Source organism: Ixodes scapularis, unplaced genomic scaffold (assembly GCF_016920785.2).
Source record: "Ixodes scapularis isolate PalLabHiFi unplaced genomic scaffold, ASM1692078v2 PGA_scaffold1__304_contigs__length_218370807, whole genome shotgun sequence".
NCBI classification, from domain to species: Eukaryota; Metazoa; Arthropoda; class Arachnida; order Ixodida; family Ixodidae; genus Ixodes; species Ixodes scapularis.
Window position 1 is genome coordinate 119,642,842 of NW_024609846.1, and position 22,100 is coordinate 119,664,941.

A 22,100-nucleotide genomic window follows, 5' to 3' on the forward strand; every position below is an offset into this window, starting at 1 on the left:
GCCCCCGGAGGCGTCGATAGCATTTGAGAGCGTGAAGAAAGAATTAGCTAATGCCACACTCCTCATACACCCGTCTTCAGATGCGCCAACGTGCCTGATGGTCGATGCCTCGGACGTCGCGGTCGGAGGTGTGTTGCAGCAGAAGATCGCAAATATATAGTCCCCTATATCTTTTTTCTTTTTTTTCTTTTTTTTTTTTTTTTACGTAAACTAGACGCAGAGAGGAAGTATAGTACCTTTGGAAGAGAGGTAGTTGCGGCTTACTTAGCCATCAAACATTTCCGACACTTCCTGGAAGGGCGTGCCTTCTTCATAGCCACGGATCACAAACCGCTGGTTTATGCCATTCAGTCATCGCACCAAAATCATTCACCACGAGAGCTGCGACATCTTTCCTTCATCGCGGAGTTCACTTCCGATATCCGACACGTGAAAGGAAAAGAAAACACCCTCGCAGACACATTATCACGTCCGGGTCACCAATTATGTTGGAACCAGGTATATACCTCTCAACATAGTTTTTATGTACAATATTTACAAAAGAAATGAAACTGTCCTGGGCATCGCTCGATGTATACTTTGTCTCACCTTAGCATGGACTAACTGCGAAGGCTGTACAAGCGCGAGCGGGTAGCCTCGACTGACTTGACTGGAGCACCCGCTGCAGGAGCGCTTGTGCAGCAGCCCAAGCGTGATCCAAAGGAAATAGCTCGCGCTTTTAGCATGCGCGGCTAACAATAGTCCATGCTAAGGTGAGACGAAGTATAGCCGCCGGGCCGCTCGGTCGCCGAATCTCCCAGCTCGTGGTGTCTCGTTCTGTGTGTTCGCGCCGAGATGCTTCTTTTTCATCGTCGCGGAAGCACCACTCGCTCGGCTGCTACAGATTTATCAAGGATACTTGAGTACTGCGAGAACATTTTCTGAACTGCTCTAAAAGTTGACTTTTTATGTCCACTCTCGCTTAGTTATCTTTACATAGGTTTCATTCGTTCGATGCCTTTGAGAATACAATAAATTAAGTATAAATTAGATGGGGCAGTACATGCAAACCTGAAAATAAGCTAAACAAATTCGGCGGGATTTTGTTTTAAGAAAGAGTATTTATTGTTTACATACTGTGTTCTTTTAATGAAAACTGGTTTTAAAATGTCCTTAATGTTCATAATCGAATGTCAAAAGCTGTATTTTTATCAAAATGAAGAACTCTAGGTTTATTACAACGTTAAAACTCAAAGGAAACATCAACTTGGGTGCTAGAAATTATTATATTCTAACATTAAGGCGAGTGGAATATGTAGCTAAAATAACCATGCACGGCAGTTCATAGTGCCCTTCTTCAATGAGCACCTTGTAACTTGCTCCTATGCGTAATAGACGTATGGCTAAATTACCCAAGCATCAAGGACAATGCTGGAAATGCAAGTACACTCGGATCGCCTTCCCCGTGTAAAAATTTCCAAATAAAGAACCAACATAAAGCGTTGACGAACGCGCGTGTAATATGCCATTTGTTTTAGGTTTTTGCTTTAGAACAGTTGCTGCTGCAGGCGCACCTGCTAGCCAGAGAATCAAAGCTGCCATTCTGTTGATGCCATCAAACGGATGCCCAAAATCAGATTGACAAAGTAGACCTAGGCACATAAACCTTAACATGATATTCGCACCGGTATATGAAGGAAAATGAAATGTGTTTATGCTCCAAAAGTACTTTTTGCTGCTCCAAAATGGACTATCGGCTGCTCCAAAACGTGCTCTAAAATGACTCAGACCAGCCACGTCACTGTATGTGTCATATACCCTCGCTTTTCAAAAATCATTGTGGGGAAAAGATTTTGCGTGCTCTGCATTTCGTTGTAATCCTTGGTTGCTTTTTTTCCGCACATCTGTTCCAGCCTTGATTATTCGCCTGCTTAGCAATGCAACGTTCGCTCAGAAGAAAAAAAAAAAAGAGTTGTTTATATTGTGTGTTTTCACAACAGGTGGTTTGAAAGAGCTTATTCCACATCTTTGTCGGCAATTCTTTCTTTTTTTTTTTTGCGAGCATAATAGATTATGGTATGTGTACAATGTGCCAGATAACATATCTGGTACATTGTACATAAACAGCGTAATTTTGCCAAACTTTCAAAAATTGCGAGATTTTTCTTTATTTTATTTCACTTTTCGCCTTTACTGATATTACGGTCGAATATTGTTTGTGCAGGCCCCAATGGAGAAAATGAAACGCGGTTTTTTCGGCTCCCAAAAAATAAACCACGCATCGCAGAAAGCTCAAACTCCTCTAAAACGTCACGCTAGTGGTGGTGACAAGATGCGAAAGTTTTGAGATTATGCATGACGTTACCAAGATCAAAAGATGCGAGAAGAAAGATTTTAGTGTGAGCCGGAGTTTACTTACGCCTAATATTCACCCTAGCCAAAAAATTACATTTTGCGCCCCCCCCCCCCCCCCCCCCATACAAAACTGTCCTATGGTCGGCTATAGAAAACTCTTTGTATGGTCGGCTTTAGCTATATGGTTCAATTAGCTAAAGAATATCATGGCTGTCTTTAGAATTTTCTATGGCCGGCTTTATAGGCCTCTTTAACTTTGTTTATGGCCCTATCACTGTCCAGCCATAGCGTTCTTTAGCTTTTCTATGGCTGGCTCTCTATAGCCTGCATGCTATAGCTGCCTATGGTTTTTCCTTTGATGTCTTTAACCATTAATATGGTCTGCTAAAGAAGGCTTTATGGGTTTTCTTATGGCTCCCTTTAGCCAGCACACTCTAAAAAGATGTTTTTCAAGTTCCCCCGACTTTAAAACGCTGCATGGTAGATACAGATACATATGCATCACTGACCACACAGAATACACAGAACACAAGTAGAACACTCCCCCGCACACCAGCAAAAATGAGCTACAACAATGTGCTACAACCCTGTGCAAGCATGGTTTTGAAACCTCCAGACTGTAGTTTTCATCAGAACCATGATTAGACAGGCCTGCAGATTACCGTCGTCTTTTGTCAACTGTTCAACAAAATTTCCTAAGGAACCGGAAGTTGCCAAACACCGCTCACCCATTGACTGGGCGACTTTGCTATGGCAGATCTCCGCGAAATAAAAGATGCAGCGGGCCCCACGGCCGTCGAGCGCGAACAGTCCTTGGCACGCGAGCGTCAATTTCACACTCAGCTTAATTTTAGAAATCAAAGATGCACACATCCGATTCTTCCGGACAGCGAAGATACTTGATCGAACGAATCACACTTGAGTTCTTATGCAGATAAAGACTGATTGAAACATTAATTAATATTCGTCTACATAGGTTTTCATTTCATAACACAGGTCAACTTGGTACTGCGTGAAATATTTAATAAATAAAAGAATCGGTTTTATCTTTATTTTTTTTTTTTTTTTTTTCCATCTTAGAGAAGAATTATTGGCCCACGTTAATTTTCGTGTGCATATGAGCTTATGAACAGACGGTTTATGCGAGAGTCCTGAACAACTCCAACGAACCCACACGGAAATAACGAAATTAAAAAGAAAAAAAAAAGTGATGCATTAATTTTAAGATTTTGTGTCAGCGGAGGACTTCAGAATGGGAGGGCTCTTTTCGCATGGAACCGAGCCTGGGGTTCGGTTCTATTTTAGTTTCAGACACATCAATTTTCAAAGTTTGAGTGCCAGATTTGTCTCTTCAGCATGCAATAAAGCGTCTGTTCGTTACACGATTAAAATGAAACGTGAAGCAGCATCGGTACCATCCTTTTGGTTTTGTTACTCACCCACGCAGTCAAACACAACAGCGATTGTGTCTGTCCAAACAGAACAGTTCGAACAAATGCGATATGTCACCAGGGCCCGTTTTCTCGAACGCGAACCGTGGGTTAAAGTTAACTATTGTCCCTAGAAGGGGAAATTCTAGGTCACGTGACTGGGAGAGCAGGGGCGCCGAGGGAGGAGCAGTACCTAGAAGCAAAATGGCCGCGACATCGCTTAATGAGGGCTAATAGATCTGCTTGGTTCTGCTGAACATTCATTTCGATCCGGCTGTTATATTAATGACGCACCATTAACCAATTAGCACATCAAGCAAAGCGGTAGTTCAGAGGGACTACTAAACTAACCGACGGCAGCATTCTGCGAACGCATCACTCTTCAGCAGTCCGGGATCCTAGACATATGACTGTACATAAGCCTTGCAAGTGTTTTTATGGTGAGTAAAAGAATGTTTTGAAACGAGTGTTCGTATATATTTGTACTAACACGTTTAATTTGTTACACTATGCACGCCAACTCGTGAGCAGCGATTACTTTGCGGAGAAAGGGGGTTATCCTCCATGAAGTCTTCATTCCGGGTGAACAGCTGGGGCATTGTACTGTTTTTTTGTTCGCAGTGCGCTGACAGTATGCCGACAGCATCGAGGTTTCTACATATCCCCGGTGGCCAGCAATTCAACGGTGACGAGAAGCTTAGCTTCTCGTCACCGGTGGATCGGTTGGGCAAACGGCGGAAGAGGGGGCAGACAGTTGAGATCAGCAGGAATCGCAGAAACGTGCGTCGCAAGGAACAAAAACGAGACTACAGCACCGGCGTTGCCAGACTGGAAGGCACACGGAAAAGTTATGCTTTGTTTTTGGCGAAACATATTGAAGGAAATGTTTCTTACATTTTCGAATATTCGTCGACAAACTCTAGCATAGTAGCTAAAATTTCTTCGTACCATCTGAAGCAAATAAATTGGTCTTCTAGTACAACATTACTTTATTTTGAATTAAAATACCATGCTAGAACGATAACAGCCAGCGGAAAAAGAGGATAAACAAAATGACTGGCTTGTTTCACCGATAGATGGCGCATCTTACTGCCCAATCAAAAATAATAATTGTCGTTCTATATCCAGCCGTTTATTACAGTACCTAGGTACTTTTTCCTTCCTAGGCACCGTGGTTTACCAAAATGGGTTTACCATCGCTTCGAGAAAACCGGCCCAGGAGTGTCGCGTGATCGTAACAAGTCGGACGCAAAACTACGTTTTTTTTTTTTTTTTTTTTTTTTTTTTACTGAATCGTTTGGGATCTAAAATCTAAAATTGCCTTTGGACGTCCGCGTCTGCAACTGTATCCGCATGAATACCAGTCTCGGGATCGCTGCGGTAGGTCGACGTTGTCACAATCACGATATCTCCATTCGTCGTCCAAAACGCACCGCTCGCTTTTTCCCGGGCACGATCGAGCACGAGTGGCGCAATCCTTGGCACCCTTCAACTGCGTCCGACAGGCGTAGAGTAGTTTCGCTTTGGCCGGCGCGAACACTCGCGGCGACGCTGCGCAAAAGACCTGGCGATGCTGCTCTCACTCACACGCTATCCCGTGCACGAAAAACACGAAACAATTACATGCCTGGGTTGATTTGTGGACGTGTTCGTGGGCGTCTAACTTCCTCGAATGTCCCATGTCTACACAAGTTTCCACTGGGCCGTCAGGTAGGGATTTGAACGGTGTTAGCGCGCACGTGTGAAGAAGAGAGAAGAGACTGAAAAGTTCGTTACCCGATTAAAATGAGACGTGAAACAGCATGCGTACCATCCTTTCGGTTTCTCTTCTTCATACGTGTGCGCTAATACCGTTCAAATGTCTAACTACCAACTAGGCCAGTTATCAATCCTTTTACGTCAGGTAGGGCCACGTAACATTTGTTACGGAGGCCAAATAAAACAGGATATACACTGTTTTGTTTTGTTTTTTTGTTTTTGTTTCTTTTTGTTTGACGTTGCATGGTTTAGAAACACGCACAACAATCTATGTTACGTCCGGTTTTCTACATACCTTTTCCGATTTCCTGTCCAGAAAAATTTAGAAGACGCGCTGCTCATCATTTTTGACTATTGAAACATACTCAAGCTAGTCAACCGGAAGTTACCTTGGCCACAATGAGTTCCGCCATTACTTGTTTTGTTTACCTTAAAATCAACATGCACTTTGACACCCTCTTCCCCCCTTCCTCACTCCAGTTCATTAACATCGCAGCCACGTCAGCCCCCCCCCCCCCCCCCCCCCCCCTTTTTCCTCGAAAAACAATTCTTGGCTACGCCACTGTCTACACCTAGAGGCAAGTCGCCCATTAAAGGGTCGTGAAGCGTTTTTCGAAAATTATTTGCTATGTGCTTATTTGGATTCCCGGTTCTCTAGTATGTAACCCACGCGCATTCATTTTATCGTTCTGCTTCATTTATTACCGTTAAACGACCATTTCGGCTTCCCGGAGAGTTTCCCTCTTAATTCTACGACTACGTGAGATCAAGACAGCCAATCGGGGAGTTTTACTTTTTGACGTCACGCGTACAAATCAAAGGCGACCAGATACTTTTCCCGGATGCAAGATGTCCGATTGGTTGCTCTTTCGGTCAAGAGATTCAACGCGTCAAGAGATCCAACGTTGGATCTTTCGACTCGTTGGACCTATTGAGTCGTTTTGTGATCGATTCCGAGGTGGCGGGGAGGGATGATGAGGGCGAAAAAAAAATAAAATGAGAGCAAAACACTACCAATCGCGCAATATTGGGGAGTTTTAGTAGACCGTCCGATAGTCCCCGTAACGGGACCCGATAAGCAAACGATGCAGGTGAAAGGCGCCGGGGGACTATCGGGTATCGTTGTCGGTGTTATCGGGACGGTCTACTAAAACTTCCTACTGGTAGCCTGAATCGAAAACAGAAACAAACAAGGAAACGTCATTTTATTTTTTATATTTCGTGTGTGTGGCACAAGTGCTCCCGATCTAGACTCACAGTGGTGGCCACTTACTGCGACACACTGAAAATGGTGCTGCAAGTAACTAACAATTATTTTCTAATCTATTCCCATCGTGTCATGGAGCTGTAGCTTCTAGAGTAGAGTTTTGTGATTAAGGCGATCGAAAGCTTTCGGGAAATTGAGGAATATTCCTAATCTAAAAAGACCGCTTGCAAAAATTATTATTTTTTTTTTAATAAGGCTATTGAGTTGCGTTTTCAAAGCGGTTGCAGATGCGGTTCTCGAGCAACCGTGTCGATACGCGGTTGGCATTTTCTCAGCGATAACGCGTGATCTTTTGAGACTTGCGTTTGGCAACCTTGTTTTACAATCCAAAACCCAGTTTAATCCACGAGCCAAAGCTAACATTTGACTATTTTGTTCCTTAAGGTTTTCCTTCATGATGTTTGTACGCATCACAAATTTAGGCAGCAAAAAAAAAAAAAAAAGGGGGGGGGGGGGGGGGGGGAAGAGAGACATGAACCCGCAAAACCCACCTGCGATTCCCTCGACTTCGCACACAAGCAAAGCCCAGCTAGGCGCGCTTTGGTGACTGCCCCCGACCCTTTCTTCGAACTTCGAAGTGCACACTTCCCGCATGAATAGCTGGCCTTGTTATCGGGATAGAGGGTCAGTTTTCCCCCCACGTTGTTCGCTCTTATCACTTTTGGAGTAGTGAGCGTCACTGGTGACCGTGGTGTCGTTGGCGGCGGACTCTCACCTCGTCACTCACACGTCGCTCAAGTCTGAGGTTTGTTTGACATTAAACTCAAATGAACGTCTTTTGGGCTACCTTTGCAACGTTTGGTACGTACACTTTATTTCTTGAGTAGGTTCCCCTCATTCCTCTTGGTAGTAGAAACGTTACAGGTCGAGCTAGCGCTAGCTCCCTACCAGCTTCGCGGTATGTTGGTTATGCAATTAGGCTCACGACGTATCTATCGACCTTCCTGTCGGTCATGCACAGTATCGAAAGCTTTGAGCAGTTCACGCGACTGCCTTAATGGGTACAAAAGCTGTCATTTCGGTCGATCGGGAGCGGGTTTTGATATTCTACGGACAAAGACTAACAAGGCAGCGACGAGTTATTATCTCAGCACCAATTCAATTCCCCGCTAAATTTAGTGGGGAAACTGAATTGGTGTTGAGGTCGTGTGATCCATTTTGCCGCCTAATTTAGTGGGGAAATTGAATGCGCGGTGTTGCATTATGGGACATCACAGACCTACACACCAATTTAGTTTTTTCGCTAAATTTAGCGGGGAATTGAATTGATGCCGCTGTACGCGGAAACGGGCGCCTAGCAGCTGCGCTTGAAAAGATAGGAGGCAGATCGTTTATCGTAGCCTCGATTACTCCAGCATTAATGTGTGCCTAGGGCATGTTTGTTAAAAACAGATCTAAGTGTGTGTGTGTGTGTGGGGGGGGGGGGGGGGGGGGGAAGGGGTAAGGGGTAAGGGGTAAGGGGGGAAGTTTTATTCGAAATTTTATAACGGGTTGCTTGCAAATCGCGCGGCTATATCCGTACGACTGATAAAGCGTCAAAAACTCCGACTGTTCCGGCGATGACACAGGCATGTTAATATTAACTTCACCCCCAAAATAAGTCTCAAGTTTTTATCACCAATATAGATAAAGAGATAATCTAGATATTTAACAAAACGGGACTTATGGCCCACAGGAGAGCGATAAATGACACAAAAAGCCTTATCCTCATTGCAATGTCGAAATTTCATAGTCATCAGTAACTGCCGTAAATTAATCGCTCACGAAGCATTGCATAGACTTTTTTTAATATACATAAAGTCCGCCCCCTCGTTTTGAGGTACGACATAGGTTATATTCTCTATAGTTGTTTAAATATTTAGTGGTATCTTCTTTGCAATACCATGTTTTCGTCGCCATAATGACATCAAGAGAAATACTAAGCCACTTCGAATGTGCGTCTAATTGATCATATTTATTGCAGTGACTGTGCATTCAAATGAAACAAGCAAAAGACACCATTAGGTTAGGGTATTAAAATGTTGCCAGCGTCGTTCGGCGAGAAACACGTTTTGTCTGCCATTGAAGGGGAACACAGATCCTAGATAACGACAGAGTAGAAATTCTGCTCCAATTCCTCCAAGTCGTCTCCGCTCTTAACTACGGGCACTCGTTCTCCATCTTTCCCCATAAGTCCATCGCCATTTCTGTGCCACACATACTTGTAGGTGTGGCACAGAAATCGTTCGTTTGGTCCTTTGTGGACCAAGCGAACGATCGTTCATACCGGGTCAGGTTTTCCACTTTTAGCTTCTTTGAGGCTCGATGGCTTGTTGAACCTGAAGTCCCGAGATGCTTGGCTTGAAAAACTGACAATGGTTCCGCGAACCTTATCAGGCTTCGAGGCAAGCCTAATGGCCCGTTCACACTCTTGCAACCGAGTGCGACCGAGAGAGACCAAACCGGTTTTTAAGCCTCTTGCGATCTCTTAGGACCAGCTCCGCTCAGTGCATCCGGTCCCAAGAAGTCTTTCTCGGTCGTACTCGGTTGCAAGAGTGTGAACGCGCCTTAAGCGTTGATACCACATCACTCGTGGTCAAACACTGGTATGTTCAACTTTCTTGCCACGTTGTTTACTTTGTCGATTACATTCTCTTTCTCGGTCATCGAAATGCCGTGAACTTCCAAGTTCTGTCTGCGTGACCTCCACTCAAGTTCATTTACATGCTCCTTCGGTTTCTTGATTTGTTTTCTCTACTTCTTCAGTCCTCTTTTTTTTAATTCTTTTAGCTCTTTATCACGCACGCTGAGTCATGTGGTTTATCACTGAATCATACTTGTCTATAGCGCTTATATGGAATGCTCGATCCCGTCCACTCTGTTTTTAAAGGATATTAGAATGTCCAATTTTTTATTCATGGCTGCAAGCCATGACCATAGACATAAGTCATGACCGTTCTGTCTTTCTTGCTGCTTAGATACTCTGCAGGGGCCCTAAACTCGTCAAAGACAAAGTTGGAGCCCAAAGTTCGCGGAGCGCGCTCATTGGACATCGGCGAAAGAACCGCGAAGTCATCGTCCTGATGAGCCAATCAGTGCGCTCCTTCAACTTCGGCCCCAACTTTGTGTTTGACGAGTTTAGGGGCCCTGGTTGGGCAACGCCATGACTTATGCCAGCTGCTACCTCCTGTTTCGCTTTCTTGGCGTTCTCCCGCAGTGGCAAGAGGTAGAAACGTCCCTAAAGCGTATGGTCTTTTCGTCGAAATTAAAAACGAGACCCAATTTTACCCCGGTTTGAGATGAAATCGTTAGTCTATTTATGAACTCTACCCCTCGAACAGTCGAAGGCCTACATAGATGTGGTAGGTAAACGAAAGATTCATTGTGCAAATCAAGTCGGTAATGCAACCTGCATATACTCTTATTTAGACAATTTTATACTCATAACACCAACAACCTATACTCGGCGTCAATTGATTCGTGCTGCGTTGTCAAATCTAGCTTGGCTTTCAGAGTGCTCCAACTCTGTCAAAGACGCGCTCTCGCAGGAGTGTACGGGACTGCTGCACAGTCGAAGCTACGCTAGCCTTGACAATGTACCACAAAATAGTTGACACAGAGTTCAGAGCGATAACATTTTATCCACAGTTAGCTAATAAGACAGGCAAATAAAATAATGAAAAGACAGCGAGCGTGCTGGCGAGCTGGTGATAGTCAATCATGGTGTTTCAAACCCGAGAGTGTGGTGACGGAAAAGAGAGGAAACTTTGAAGTCGAAGAAAGTACTTGAGACGCCTTCTCTTGTGTCCTTTTCTCTTCGACTTAAAAGTTTCATCTATTTTCCCTCACCACAGTCTCGGGTTCGAAACATCATGATTAAATAAAATAAGAAATTACCTTGGCTTAGTAGCTTTTTCTTTTAAATTTAGCTGCGCGCCTCCAGAAGAATGCAAGTGCAGAATTTCACCACATTGTTTTCGGCTCGTCCACCCGTGAGCAATAACTGCGCAATGTTTTCTTTTCGCCAGCGTTGTCTCACCAATTATAGCATATTTTATTTTATGGCGTAAAGCAGACAGGTGCCGGCACATGTCGGCAAAGTATAAAATTAGTCACGTTGCAAGATTCGAATGCGCACTAAACTAAAAATGTCGCGTATTGCCCCCATGTCTCGTTTTTGCCCGGGCTACGTTTTCGAATAATAGTCGCGTTTCTGTTCTTAAGAAATTTATTGGTAAGTCATCAACTTGCACATGTTTAATTAAACACACGACCCGCGCGCGTGCGCCATCCCGCTCCGGCGGGCTTTTATTTACGCCAAGCGCGCATCGCAGCTGTGCTGTGGCGGAGCGAGACACGCAGCATGGCGGATGTCGCTTCTCCGGTGCACCTGCGCCGGACGAGGAGCTCACTCAACAAAGCTACCTGACGCATACAGAAGGCCTCTAACACGGGGAAATACTGCGAAACCTGAGTCAGTGCTCGATAAGAAAGCCGAATCAAATAGCGCCGGCCTAACGCAAAAACAAATACCGCCAAGTTGTCTTCTTTTTTTTTTAATGCACATACTTAATTTTATGACGGACGAAAATGACGTATTTTCAGCCAGATACAGTGACTTTAAAAGGATATAGCGTCCATCGTGCGACTGAATCCAGTGGTTTTCATTATAAACCATTTCAAAGCGCAAACGCAAGTAATATTTTTTTTCTAAAGTTATGGAGACTAACAAAGTGTGGAAGGAACCCCGATGCGGCTGGAAAACGTCATTTGCATCCGCCCAAAAAGTTGTGCATGCGAAAAAGAACTTTGCTGTGCGTGTTTATAGGAACACGCCTTCTTAGAATCCAGTATGGAGAAAGAAATTGACTTTTGGCACAATGTTGACGTAAGTGCCTCGCGTTTTAGTGAAACCTGGCAGAACTTAGCAGGGCAAGCACATTGGCAGTTTTGTGCAGTAACGTTCACATCATTGCCCTTCCCTTATGCACTATAGAATTGTTCTGTCCTGCATAATATGCACTTTATAAAAATGGATGCAAAAACATTCTTTGATACCTTTAGCATGATTGCAACCAACCAACCAACCAGTCAGTCAGTATGCTCCACCCCAGGCTCCTTTGGCACTTGATAGTCATGGCGAGAAACATGCAAGGGGTACTTAGATCCTCACTTTGGTGGTACACATGCTTGTGATGTATTTTTTTTTTTTTTCATTTTGTAGTGCATAGAAGTTCGGCATAACCGATGTTCGTGCTATTTTTATCATTATAAGTTTAATTCTCCTTACCTTGTATTGCGAGAAACATCTAACTGCTAATCACGTCGTTTAACAGCTGAGACTGTGAAGAAAATGAAGAACTTTTAGTCGAAGGAACAGACACAGAAGGGAACGTCTCAAACTCCGCTCTCAGGTGTTAAGCGACATGATTAGCTACCACGAGCTCGCCTGTGCACTCCCGGTCTTTTCGTCCGATTGCTCCAACTCCCAAACGTCTCAGCGCTAACACCGTACTATATGATGAGACATCAAAAGTGCGTATCGGCGCTTTAGAATGCAAGGAGCGGCACGTCAATGAAAGGGTAACATATATAGGGAGCGTGCTATCACGCAACAGCCAAGCACACACCGATATATTGGTCGATATTTGGTGGAAACAAAAGCAGATCGGTACATCTGGCAGGTAAACCAACTCACAAGGTGCGCTAGGAACACACGAACCTGCAAGGCGAACTCTGGCAGAGCGACCTGTAATTCAAACACAGAGAGATGAAAAACCGTCTGCCTTTCCATTTCTTTGCAGCGTGTACGACTCGTACTCCTTTCAAGTGATTCCCGTGATGGGGCTGCTGCTGGCTCGCGACTGGAAGTCGTACCAGTACCTCGTCGAAAGTATCCGGAAGTTTCCCAGCCAGGTGAGCTTCCGGCGTTTTCATGTTCACTGTAGCCATCCCCCCTTAAATGGCGGCGCTGCTTACGTACCTTTCAAGTCGGGGGTCTAACTCATCTTTGTTATAGTTATACACCTGGGAACAACTTTCTGTGGCATTTCCTATGAGAGAAGAGCACGCACAGTTCACATCAGTGTCCAGTAGCAGCAGTTTCCAGCACCCACGTGTTACCAGGGGTGTGCAGACTCCGCAGGAACAAACAATCGAAGCATAGCTCTGCAGTTGCAATACACTCGAACGGTGCCATCGCAGCATCAGAATGCATGTTTGGTGGAGGAAAGGTCGCGTGTAGCTAGTCGCATGACACTGACTCTATAGCCACATCTCCTCTCTGATGGGGCATGTGGGTGGTGCCGAACGCCGCAGCAAAAGTACACCCACTTATGTTTGACCACGGTTAACCTAATGAGTAGAAATAACAGAGCATGCAGGTGAGCTGGTTAACTTTCAGCTTGGCAACACGCAACTCGTGAAAACTAGACAATGCACCCTATTGATAGTCAATGTGAAAGAGGCTAGAAGCACGAGCTTTGACCTTGCTGCACTGCTTATAATGGCCGCTGTTAAATATGAGATGTTGACATTAGATGGTTGTCTAATCGGTTTATTCCGATGGAGGCTCCGGTGGAGCCTGGCGCTACGTTCCTAGCCTGGCGTTTGTCTGCTCGTACCCCGCGGCTCTCAAACGCTCGGTGCGAGCGCAGCCGATGGTCACGAGCCGATGGGCGCCAGCTAGCCAGCCGCTACATAACACCCCCTCCAACTAGTCGTGGCTCCCGTAGCGTTGTGGTTGTCGTCGCGCTTGAGTGCCCCTCCGCGTACCAGTGAAAGGGCCAGCGTCTGCCGTCGAAGAAGCTGACGCTGGTTCGCGAGGAAGCACCGCCGGCCTGCAACTGTCTCGCTGGGGTGATGCGTCTAGTCGAGCTGGAGTATCTTTACCGGGAGATGGTGCCCGTTGTGGAGTTGGGCTCTGGTCAATCTTGAGGTCCCACACAGGAAACGGAGTCTTCGCTTCTTGTTGAGTGTTGGCTGTTGTCCATCGCTGGCGTGTGTGCTTAGTATGCCGGCGTACCGAACCTTCATCTATGTTCACCATCCATGAACGGAGGCCCATCTGACGTTCAACTACGCCAGGAACCCAACCTTTGCCGCGTGGAAACTTTTTAATCCAGACCGTCTGTCCCACGCTCAGTTCCCGTGCGTTAGTGACGCTTTCCGTGCTGGCTGGCTCTTCAGAAAGTACAGTTTTTAATCGTTCCAGAGCTGATGAAAGTTCCCTGCCATAAAGCAACCATGCTGGCGTTTTTCCCGTTGCAACGTGAATGGTAATGTGCTGTTTGAATAAAAACCTGGCCAGCACACAATTCAGCTCTTCCTTTCTTTTCTTCCCGAGTGCAAGTTTTAGCTCCTATAGCATGCGCTCCGCCTGGCCATTAGTCGCGGGATGGTACGGTGCACTTGTTGCAGCGATGATCCCGTTGTTTCGGGGAAATGTTTTCATCTCGGCAACTAGAGCCGCGCCATGGTCCGACACAATCTTCCTTAGTAGACCAAACGTTGCAAAAATGGTCCGTAAGTCTTTAATGACGGCGGCAGACGTCATGTTGCGGACCACGCACACTTCCAGCCACTTCGTGAACGCGTCCACCACAACCAGAAAAACATGACCCTCGACAGGACCTGCAAAGTCCAGGTGAACAGTGTCCCACGGCTCGGTTGGCCTATTCCACACAGGGATAGGTTCCTTCGAAGGTGACTTCCGGTGTATCTGGCAAGTGCTACATGCAGCGACCCACGCTTCAATATCGGCGTCGATCCCGGGCCACCAACGTAGCTGCGAGCACAAGCTTTCCTCGCGACAATTCTGCGATGTCCCGAGTGAATTAGAGCCGTCGTCTCTCTTCTCAAGAGGTTAGGAATCACGACTCGTGTCCCCCAGCTTGCGCATCTTCTGTGTGTCGACAACTCTGCCGCGTTACTTCTGTACGGCGAGTACTCTGGGGACTGATACCGATGAAGAGTGCCTTCTTATACCGCCTGGTATACGGTTACCTAGGACGGCGTCACGTGCTGTCTCCCTGGCTACTTGGTCTGCGGAGAGCGGTGGGCGGGTCAAAGCCTCAAACATCAGGATGTCTCCTGGTACTTCTGGCTCCTCCTCCGTGGTGGACATGGGAAGTCGGCTTAGAGCGTCCGCATTCTGATGGCGGTTTTCTGGCCTGTATCTCAGCTCATAGTTATAAGCGGTCAGTTTTACGCACCATCTGGTCATCCGCGGTGACAACACTTGTGGAACGGGCTTGTCAGCTCCTAGGATGCCAAGAAGAGGTTGATTATCTGTGTAGATTATCATGCTTCGCCCCGCGACATACTGATGAAAATGGCTGACTCCATACACAATGGCTAGACCCTCTCGGTCAAGTTGTGAGTTGTTGAGCTCAGCGGTTTCCAGTGTCCTGGACGCAAACGCAATCGGAGCCTCTCGGCCGCAATCGGAGCCTCTCGGTGCTAGTACGGCACCCACACCGTAAGGCGAAGCGTCGCAGGACAACAGCAGCGGTTTTCTTTCGTCATAGTGTGCCAGTACTGTATACTGCACCACCAGATCCTTCAACTTCTGGAAATCCTCGTGGTGGTTTTCCTCCCATCGCGACTCTGTCTCCTGTTCCAGCAGGTGATAGAGCTCTTTCGCAATCGTTGCTCTATTCTGTAGAAATCTGTCATAAAACGCTAACAGTCCCAGAAAGGACTGCAGCTCTGTCTTGTTCCTTGGCTTGGGCGCCTGTACTGCGGCCTGAATCTTGTCCTGCGGGGGATGTATGCCGTCCGCATTGATGAGGTGGCCAAGAAATTTTACTTCACTCACCCCGAAGCGGCACTTAGTTTCCTTTAGTCTTAGTCATGCATCTTCTAGTCTCGTCAGTACTTGATCGAGTCGATAGGTGTGTTCTTTCGCAGTCTCCCGGCTGATGATAATGTCGTCTAGGTACGCAATGACTTCTGAGATGCCTGCTGATGTTGTGTCCATGACTTTCTGGAAGATTGCAGGAGCTGCCGCCACTCCGAAGGGAAGTCTCTTCACTCGATACAGCCCCTTGATGGTGTTGATTGTCAGTACCTCTGCCGTGTCGTCTGTCACCCGTAGCTGTTGATGAGCCTGCGCAAGGTCCAGCGTCGAGAAGACTGCGCCACCCCGGAGGTTAGACAAGGCTTCAGTGGGTGTCGGCAGCGGATAAGCCACCGGTTTCGCTGTATTGTTCACCGTGCTGCGGTATTCCCCGGAAAGCCTGACCGAACCATCCGTCTTTCTAACCACCACCACAGGCGTGGCCCATGTTGAATGTGGGACCTGCTCCAGGATGCCCTGCTTTTGCAGTGCCATCAGTTCGCATTCCACGACAGCACGCAGGGCGAAAGGTACCTGGCGTGCCTTGAGGAATCTTGGCGTTGCTGACTCCTTGATTTCCAACTGGACAGGTGGGCCGTTATACCCTGTAATGTCGGACTTGAACACCGCTTTGTGTGCACTGAGAACCGTCTGGACTTTTTTGTCTGGCGAAAGATGGTATATCCCGCTGACCTGGATCATGAGCGCTGGAAACCAATTTCTGCCCATCAAGTTGCCCCCTCTTCCACTAGTTACAACCAGCAGTAGAACGTAGTCCTTGGACTTATGTCTCACATGCACTTCAGCTGAACCAAGGACAGTCAAGCCTTCGCCGGTCCATGTCCGAAGGGTGACGTTCTCTTTTCGCAGGTGCGGTGGTCTGGTAGGCCACACCTTGCGGTGGGTGGCCTCACTGATCACCGTAAATGCTGCTTTTGAGTCTATTTCCCTCGACCTTGAGAGTCACCAGCTACTTGGGAACTAAACTGGTTGCACGTTGTGCGTTCAGTTCTTGCATGTCCCACTGGTAGCTTTTAACAGAAGCTCCACTTAGTGATTCTAGGGCGTCCTCCTCTGCGCTGAAGTCCATCTGATGGGTTGAGCGACGTGTGCCAGTCCTTATCTTGTTTCGACAAGCTTTTTCGATGTGTCCTATCTTTTTTACAGAAACGGCACGCTACCCTGTAGATCCGGTTGCGTTTGATCCCGATTCGAGGTCTGTTTCGTAGCCTGTGGTTCCGTGACTTTATGCAGTTCCGTCTTGGAAGTTTTAAGCTCCTGCTGCTGTTTTACCGCACTGTCAGTCTTGTTGCCATGTCGTATGCTTCCTTGAACGTAAACGTTTGCTCTGCGAAAAGCCGTTGCTGTAGACGCTCAGCTTGCACACCGAACGGCCTCTCAGCATTACATCCAGCGGCAGCATGGTTGGATTCAATGTCAAAGGGGCAGCGGCCGCTCGTCCTTCAGCGCTGGTTGAAGCGGTCGATGCTCCGGCGCTAGTTGTGGCCACTGAGAGAGGTTTCAGCACGCCGAAATTGCAGTTGGCGGCTAATTTCTTTAAATCTGCCACATAGCTAGCGATGGACTCGCCTGGCTGTTAGTCGCGGCGTTGAAATTTGCTTCGGCTGAATAGTTCCGAAGGCCGTGGATCGTAATGTTGTTGGAGCATGGACATGATGCTTTCAAAGGCAACTTCGTCGGGCTTCCTCGGGTCCGTTAGCGCTTGCACAGTCTCGTAGGTTTGCGCGCCACAAAGGGTCAGCAGCAGGGCTCTCTTCTTCCCATGGTCCGTTATGTCGTTTGCCAGGAAGAATTCCAACCGCTCCGCCCAGGCCGACCATCCTGTCCCTTGGAATTCTTCGAGCTTGCCTTGTGTCGTAGTCATCCTTGAACCGTTGTCGGATTTCTCGCCCGCCCTTGTCGCCAATGTTAAATATGAGGTGTATACATTAGATGGTTGGCCTAATCGGTTTATTCCGGTGGAGCCTGGCGCTACGTTCCTAGCCTGGCGTTTGTCTGCTCGTGTCCCGCGGCTCTCTAGCATAGAGATCATACATACTAACTCTAGAGGAAAAGGTCCGCCATTTTCCCATACATTCTGGCTGCCGCAAGCGGCGGAGCGTGCAGGCAGACCCTCGGGGTCCCAAACACGGTTACATCATCAGAGCAGTTTCGTGAACTTCAACAATCCACGAACTTACCGGTGGAAAGATATTCGCGTTCTTTTCGAAGCTTTCTTTTTGCATAGCGCGCAGATGTACGGCCTCGCATTAACGCTAAACTAAACCATATACCCGGCTTCGCCGGTGGGGCACGGGTGGGCGCGGTTGAGGAATACGAAACTGCGCAACCACCAGATTTCCGAGATTTCGACAGAAGGGAATTTAATGCAGCGTAATGACTTTATTGCTTTTTATAAGCGTTAGAATAGCTCAGAATTTAGTTTACAACGTTAAATTATCACTGTTTATACTGCTGAGAGTTTTCACTCTTCGCGTTTACCATTGCGACTGCCGTCCTTCAGCTGGCAATGTTGCTTTCTTTCTCTCGTGTTCTGTCGCTCTCTTTTGCGATCTTTCACTCGGGACCCCGGGTGTCGGCGCACGAGATTTGCCACTCCTCCTCACCCACCTTTACCACCCTGCTCTCAAGCGCTCGGTGCGAGCGCAGCCGATGGTCACGAACCTAAGGGTGTCATCTTGCCGCCCGCTACATAACAGCCGCCTTATTTTTCTCTCGCTGTTTCAGGAAATTTTCAAGGATATGATTGAGGCGGCCGGATTCAAGGAGGTCACGTTCGAGAACCTACTAGGGGGTGTTGCAGCCATCCACTCGGGATTCAAGCTGTGACCGAGAGAAGGCGCTGGACGAATCTGCTTCCCAAGAAGGCGCGCTCACCATCATTGACGAACTTATCGTCTTAAAGACCCACCCGTGTTGCCGAGCCATACCATTTTTTTTTTGTGTGTGTGAACTTTAATTAGGTGTGAGTCTCAGTCAGTTCTGCTCGCTACTGTCCCCAGTTAATGGCGTCGCTACACTCGGCAGCGGCTTAGTGCTGTGGCAGATGTCAGTCAAAACACCTGAGAATGCGAAGGCCTTTGTGACATTGTAAGAAGATATTTATAAAGCATACTTTACTGAATTGTGCATCAGTCTGGAGGTCGTATAGTTCTAAATGTTTTCTTCAAATAATGTTTATAACAGCGTTTACAGTCTGAAACACGTGAACTGCGGAACTGTTTCGTATTGTGATTTCATTCTCAAAACATTATACAGCCTATGAGCACCCTTTCGTCGTTGTTCATAGAACTAATTACAGATGTTCAGCACGATATCGTTCTGGGAGTATTTTAAGCGTACACACCAAAATCTCATATTTCCGTCTGACATACCTTATCACTGTATAGGAAACTGGCAATCGTTGCCACTCAGGTACGGCGGGATTACATTTGAAAGTTTCAGGCTAAACGTGAAACCGCTTTCGTACGTCTTTAGGTAACTCTAAATGTTACATCCACACCCTGTTTTGCCTTGCTGGGGATATTAAGTTTCGAAATTGCACGCTTTGTGCACAGGATATACACGAGATGGACGCTTTGCATTTCCGCTGCTCTCGCAGTAGTGGCAATCGTGGCGCCAGCTCTTCCGATTTACACTGTTAACGCTTCTCATAATTTAATGTTATGGGTGAGAGCTCATCATCCAAGAAAGAAATTCTATAAATACGGTTCCGTTTTTTTTTTTTTGTTTTTTTTTTATGAAGCCGGTAAAATTTGCAAAACATTCGCCGTTGAAAGTTTTCTTCATTTCTGATTTATCCGAAAAACTCAGAATTTTGAGGTCGCACTGGCTAAAAATGAACAAAAGAGGCAGTTTTCTAAAAAGTTTTGTCGGAGCACAGGTTTAGCGGTCATCAGTAGAGGCCTCCCCAGATTCCTGCAAAATCTCGTAATATTGACCAAAGAAGGTTCACCTTTATCCTGTCAGGGTTCGTTACGGATAGCGGGGCATTGTAGTTCTAGGTTACGACACAAACCACCGTTTTGGTTTCCAGATTGAACATCTTAGAGGAAGGTAGGGTTGTGATTTAATAACCGTGAAAGCCATGAACTCTTAAATTTCATAGGAGGGACAGCTGAGGTCTCTACCTCAGCACTCCACCCCACGCAGGAGCAGAGAGAAGTGGTAGAATAGGATGAAAAGAAAACAAGCTTTCCAACGACTACGTTGGAAAGCGATTTTGAATGTCTTTTTCAAGTTCTGTCGTGGGATAGTTAGTATTACTAATGGCAAGGGCGTCGATGTCACGTGGTACACGTGCATACTTATAAATCTAGGCAAACGTTATACCCGCCGGTTAATATATATTTTTCTTTTCAATCTTGAAAATTTGGAAACATAGCAAATATAAACTCTATTTCGTAGAATCGGGAATCTAACAAAAATAAACTCCGAAAAACACGCTTCGGATTTCACGAGGAATAAACTCGAAATCCTATCTATACACCAACTCATGTTTACAAACAAACCTGAGCGCCCCTAGCGGACGCCACCGGCGCCGCGCATGCGCGATGGGGGTGTGGGCAAGAAGCTCGCCGTCGCCCATAAACAAACCATTGAAATGCGATGTTGTCGGTGTCGGTGTGAGTCCCCACGCTCTTGTTCGCGTTGCAATTGTTGATTCTACGTCCTCCTAACGATGTCTGACTACTTGAGCGGCGTCAGCGAAATTAACGAGGCTCGTTACACCGCAAAACTTCGCGTGAATAATCTGACATGCGGCGATTCATTTCGCGTGGACGCCGCAGAATGTACGCTAAAGCCTGATTCACATGATGAGATTTCCCTCGCAATTTTCAGTAGCGACGTTGCTCGGACTGCAAAAGCGTGAACCGTAGCTGAGATGATCGACGTCGATACTGAAAATCGCAAGCAGAATCTAACCAAGCGAATCAGGCATAACAAGTCGGTGATGGCCACTGGTAACAATGATTAACATCTCCTTGTATCTACTGTTTACGTCGAGCCTGCTTACCAACCTTCAAACTTAAGTCTTTTGAGGCCTGCACTTACTTATTGTCGCAAGTACCGGGCCCACGTTTGGTCTACGGGCCGGTGTTTTCTAAAAGAGCAGACGACAAGCAAAAACGTTTGAAAGAGCAGACGACAGTTCGAACAATCAGGCGACCGTTTGAACTTGAAGACGCACTGAACGTAGTCTGCAGGTGGTCCGTACAACTTGACGGTTTTCCGGTGTTCATTTTGGAACAAAACAAACAAATCTGATGGCCAGAAGTATCCGTGAATTCAACCCAAAATGTTTCCCGCCCAAGCAATGGTAGTCCGACGGCGTCTGGTTTTCCCTTTTCACGGCACATATCCACGTTCTCGGACGAACCGAGCGCATGAAAAGTGACCTTCAAACCTTTCTCGACGCTTTTGGTACAGCCCCAGTTGCAGCATTTTGACAAGAAGGCAGGTTTTTGTCTGGTTCCTTTCAAAACAACGCAGGAATGCACGTCTCAGATGGGCACTTCCGCCCACAGTCCCGGACCGGAAGTGCGTCCGACGCGCCACTACCGCGCCGTGACGTATCAGAGATGAGTTCGTGTATATAGTGCCTCCAGTTCGGAGTTTGAGGCTGGCAGAATGTAGAGGAAGTGGACGTGCCAAAATGAAACCGAATGTAAGGAAGGCGACAGCTTTTCGGCCCTCAGTATTTCCGTTTGATGCTCCTCAGTCTCGACACCTTGCAAGCACCGTGCAGCTTTCGCTAGGTAACCAAAAGAAAGCTTGTGCAATGACTTATTCTTTGTGTTGTCTCTCTGAAAGAAAAAAAGAAAACACCCAAGGATCGTGTCCACCAGCAAGGAAATAACACCGAACTCTGGACAGCTACCGCCATCTATGAGCGACGGCGACAACCATAATATAGACCATTCCATTTAGCGCTCTCTGGGCGGCACCATTTTGTTCGACCACAGCGCCCTCTCCACACATCCGGGAAGTTCAGCGGGTTCGGCGAGGTAAAACGAGAGAGAGGGCACGCGTCCGACTCCGCTAGCAGACGACAAAACGGGAGGTTGCCGTTCTCCATCTTTGGGCTGTATCGGCGGGCTGTACGGAACATCGAACTCTCGCTCGTGGCTGCCGTTGTGAAGTGGTTCGCGTTCTTAGAATAGTTGTGGCTACTCCAAAATCAGTCTATAACTCTCTGTTGTTCTATTTTGCTAAATGATCAACTATCATATCTTTTTTCCGTTACTTAAATAGCAGTTGAGTCAGCCGGCAGTACTACCCAAAACTACTCTGTGTATTGCGGCAGCAGAGCACGTTTTATTTATTACTTCAGACTTCCACTCATGGTCGCTAAAGGCTTACACCAGTACGAACTTTTGTGCAGTAAAAACGGTACAGCAACCGGATTTACTTTTCGCCAAAGAAACCGGTCAATCTGACACAGTTTTCCCAATTTTTGTTTTTTATTTGC

General features: G+C 46.7%; 1 protein-coding gene across 1 annotated transcript in view; it reads left to right on the forward strand.

Moving 5' to 3' along the window:
* Window positions 1-18,830, forward strand: part of LOC8031397 (2-methoxy-6-polyprenyl-1,4-benzoquinol methylase, mitochondrial) — a 127,344-nt gene extending 108,514 nt beyond the window's left edge. Inside the window, exons 6-7 of the mRNA XM_040222973.2 lie at window positions 12,573-12,684; window positions 18,356-18,830. Coding sequence (XP_040078907.1) covers window positions 12,573-12,684; window positions 18,356-18,457 — 214 coding nt within the window. The 3' untranslated portion in view covers window positions 18,458-18,830. The remainder of the gene's footprint in view (window positions 1-12,572; window positions 12,685-18,355) is intronic.
* Window positions 18,831-22,100: the final 3,270 nt, after the last annotated feature.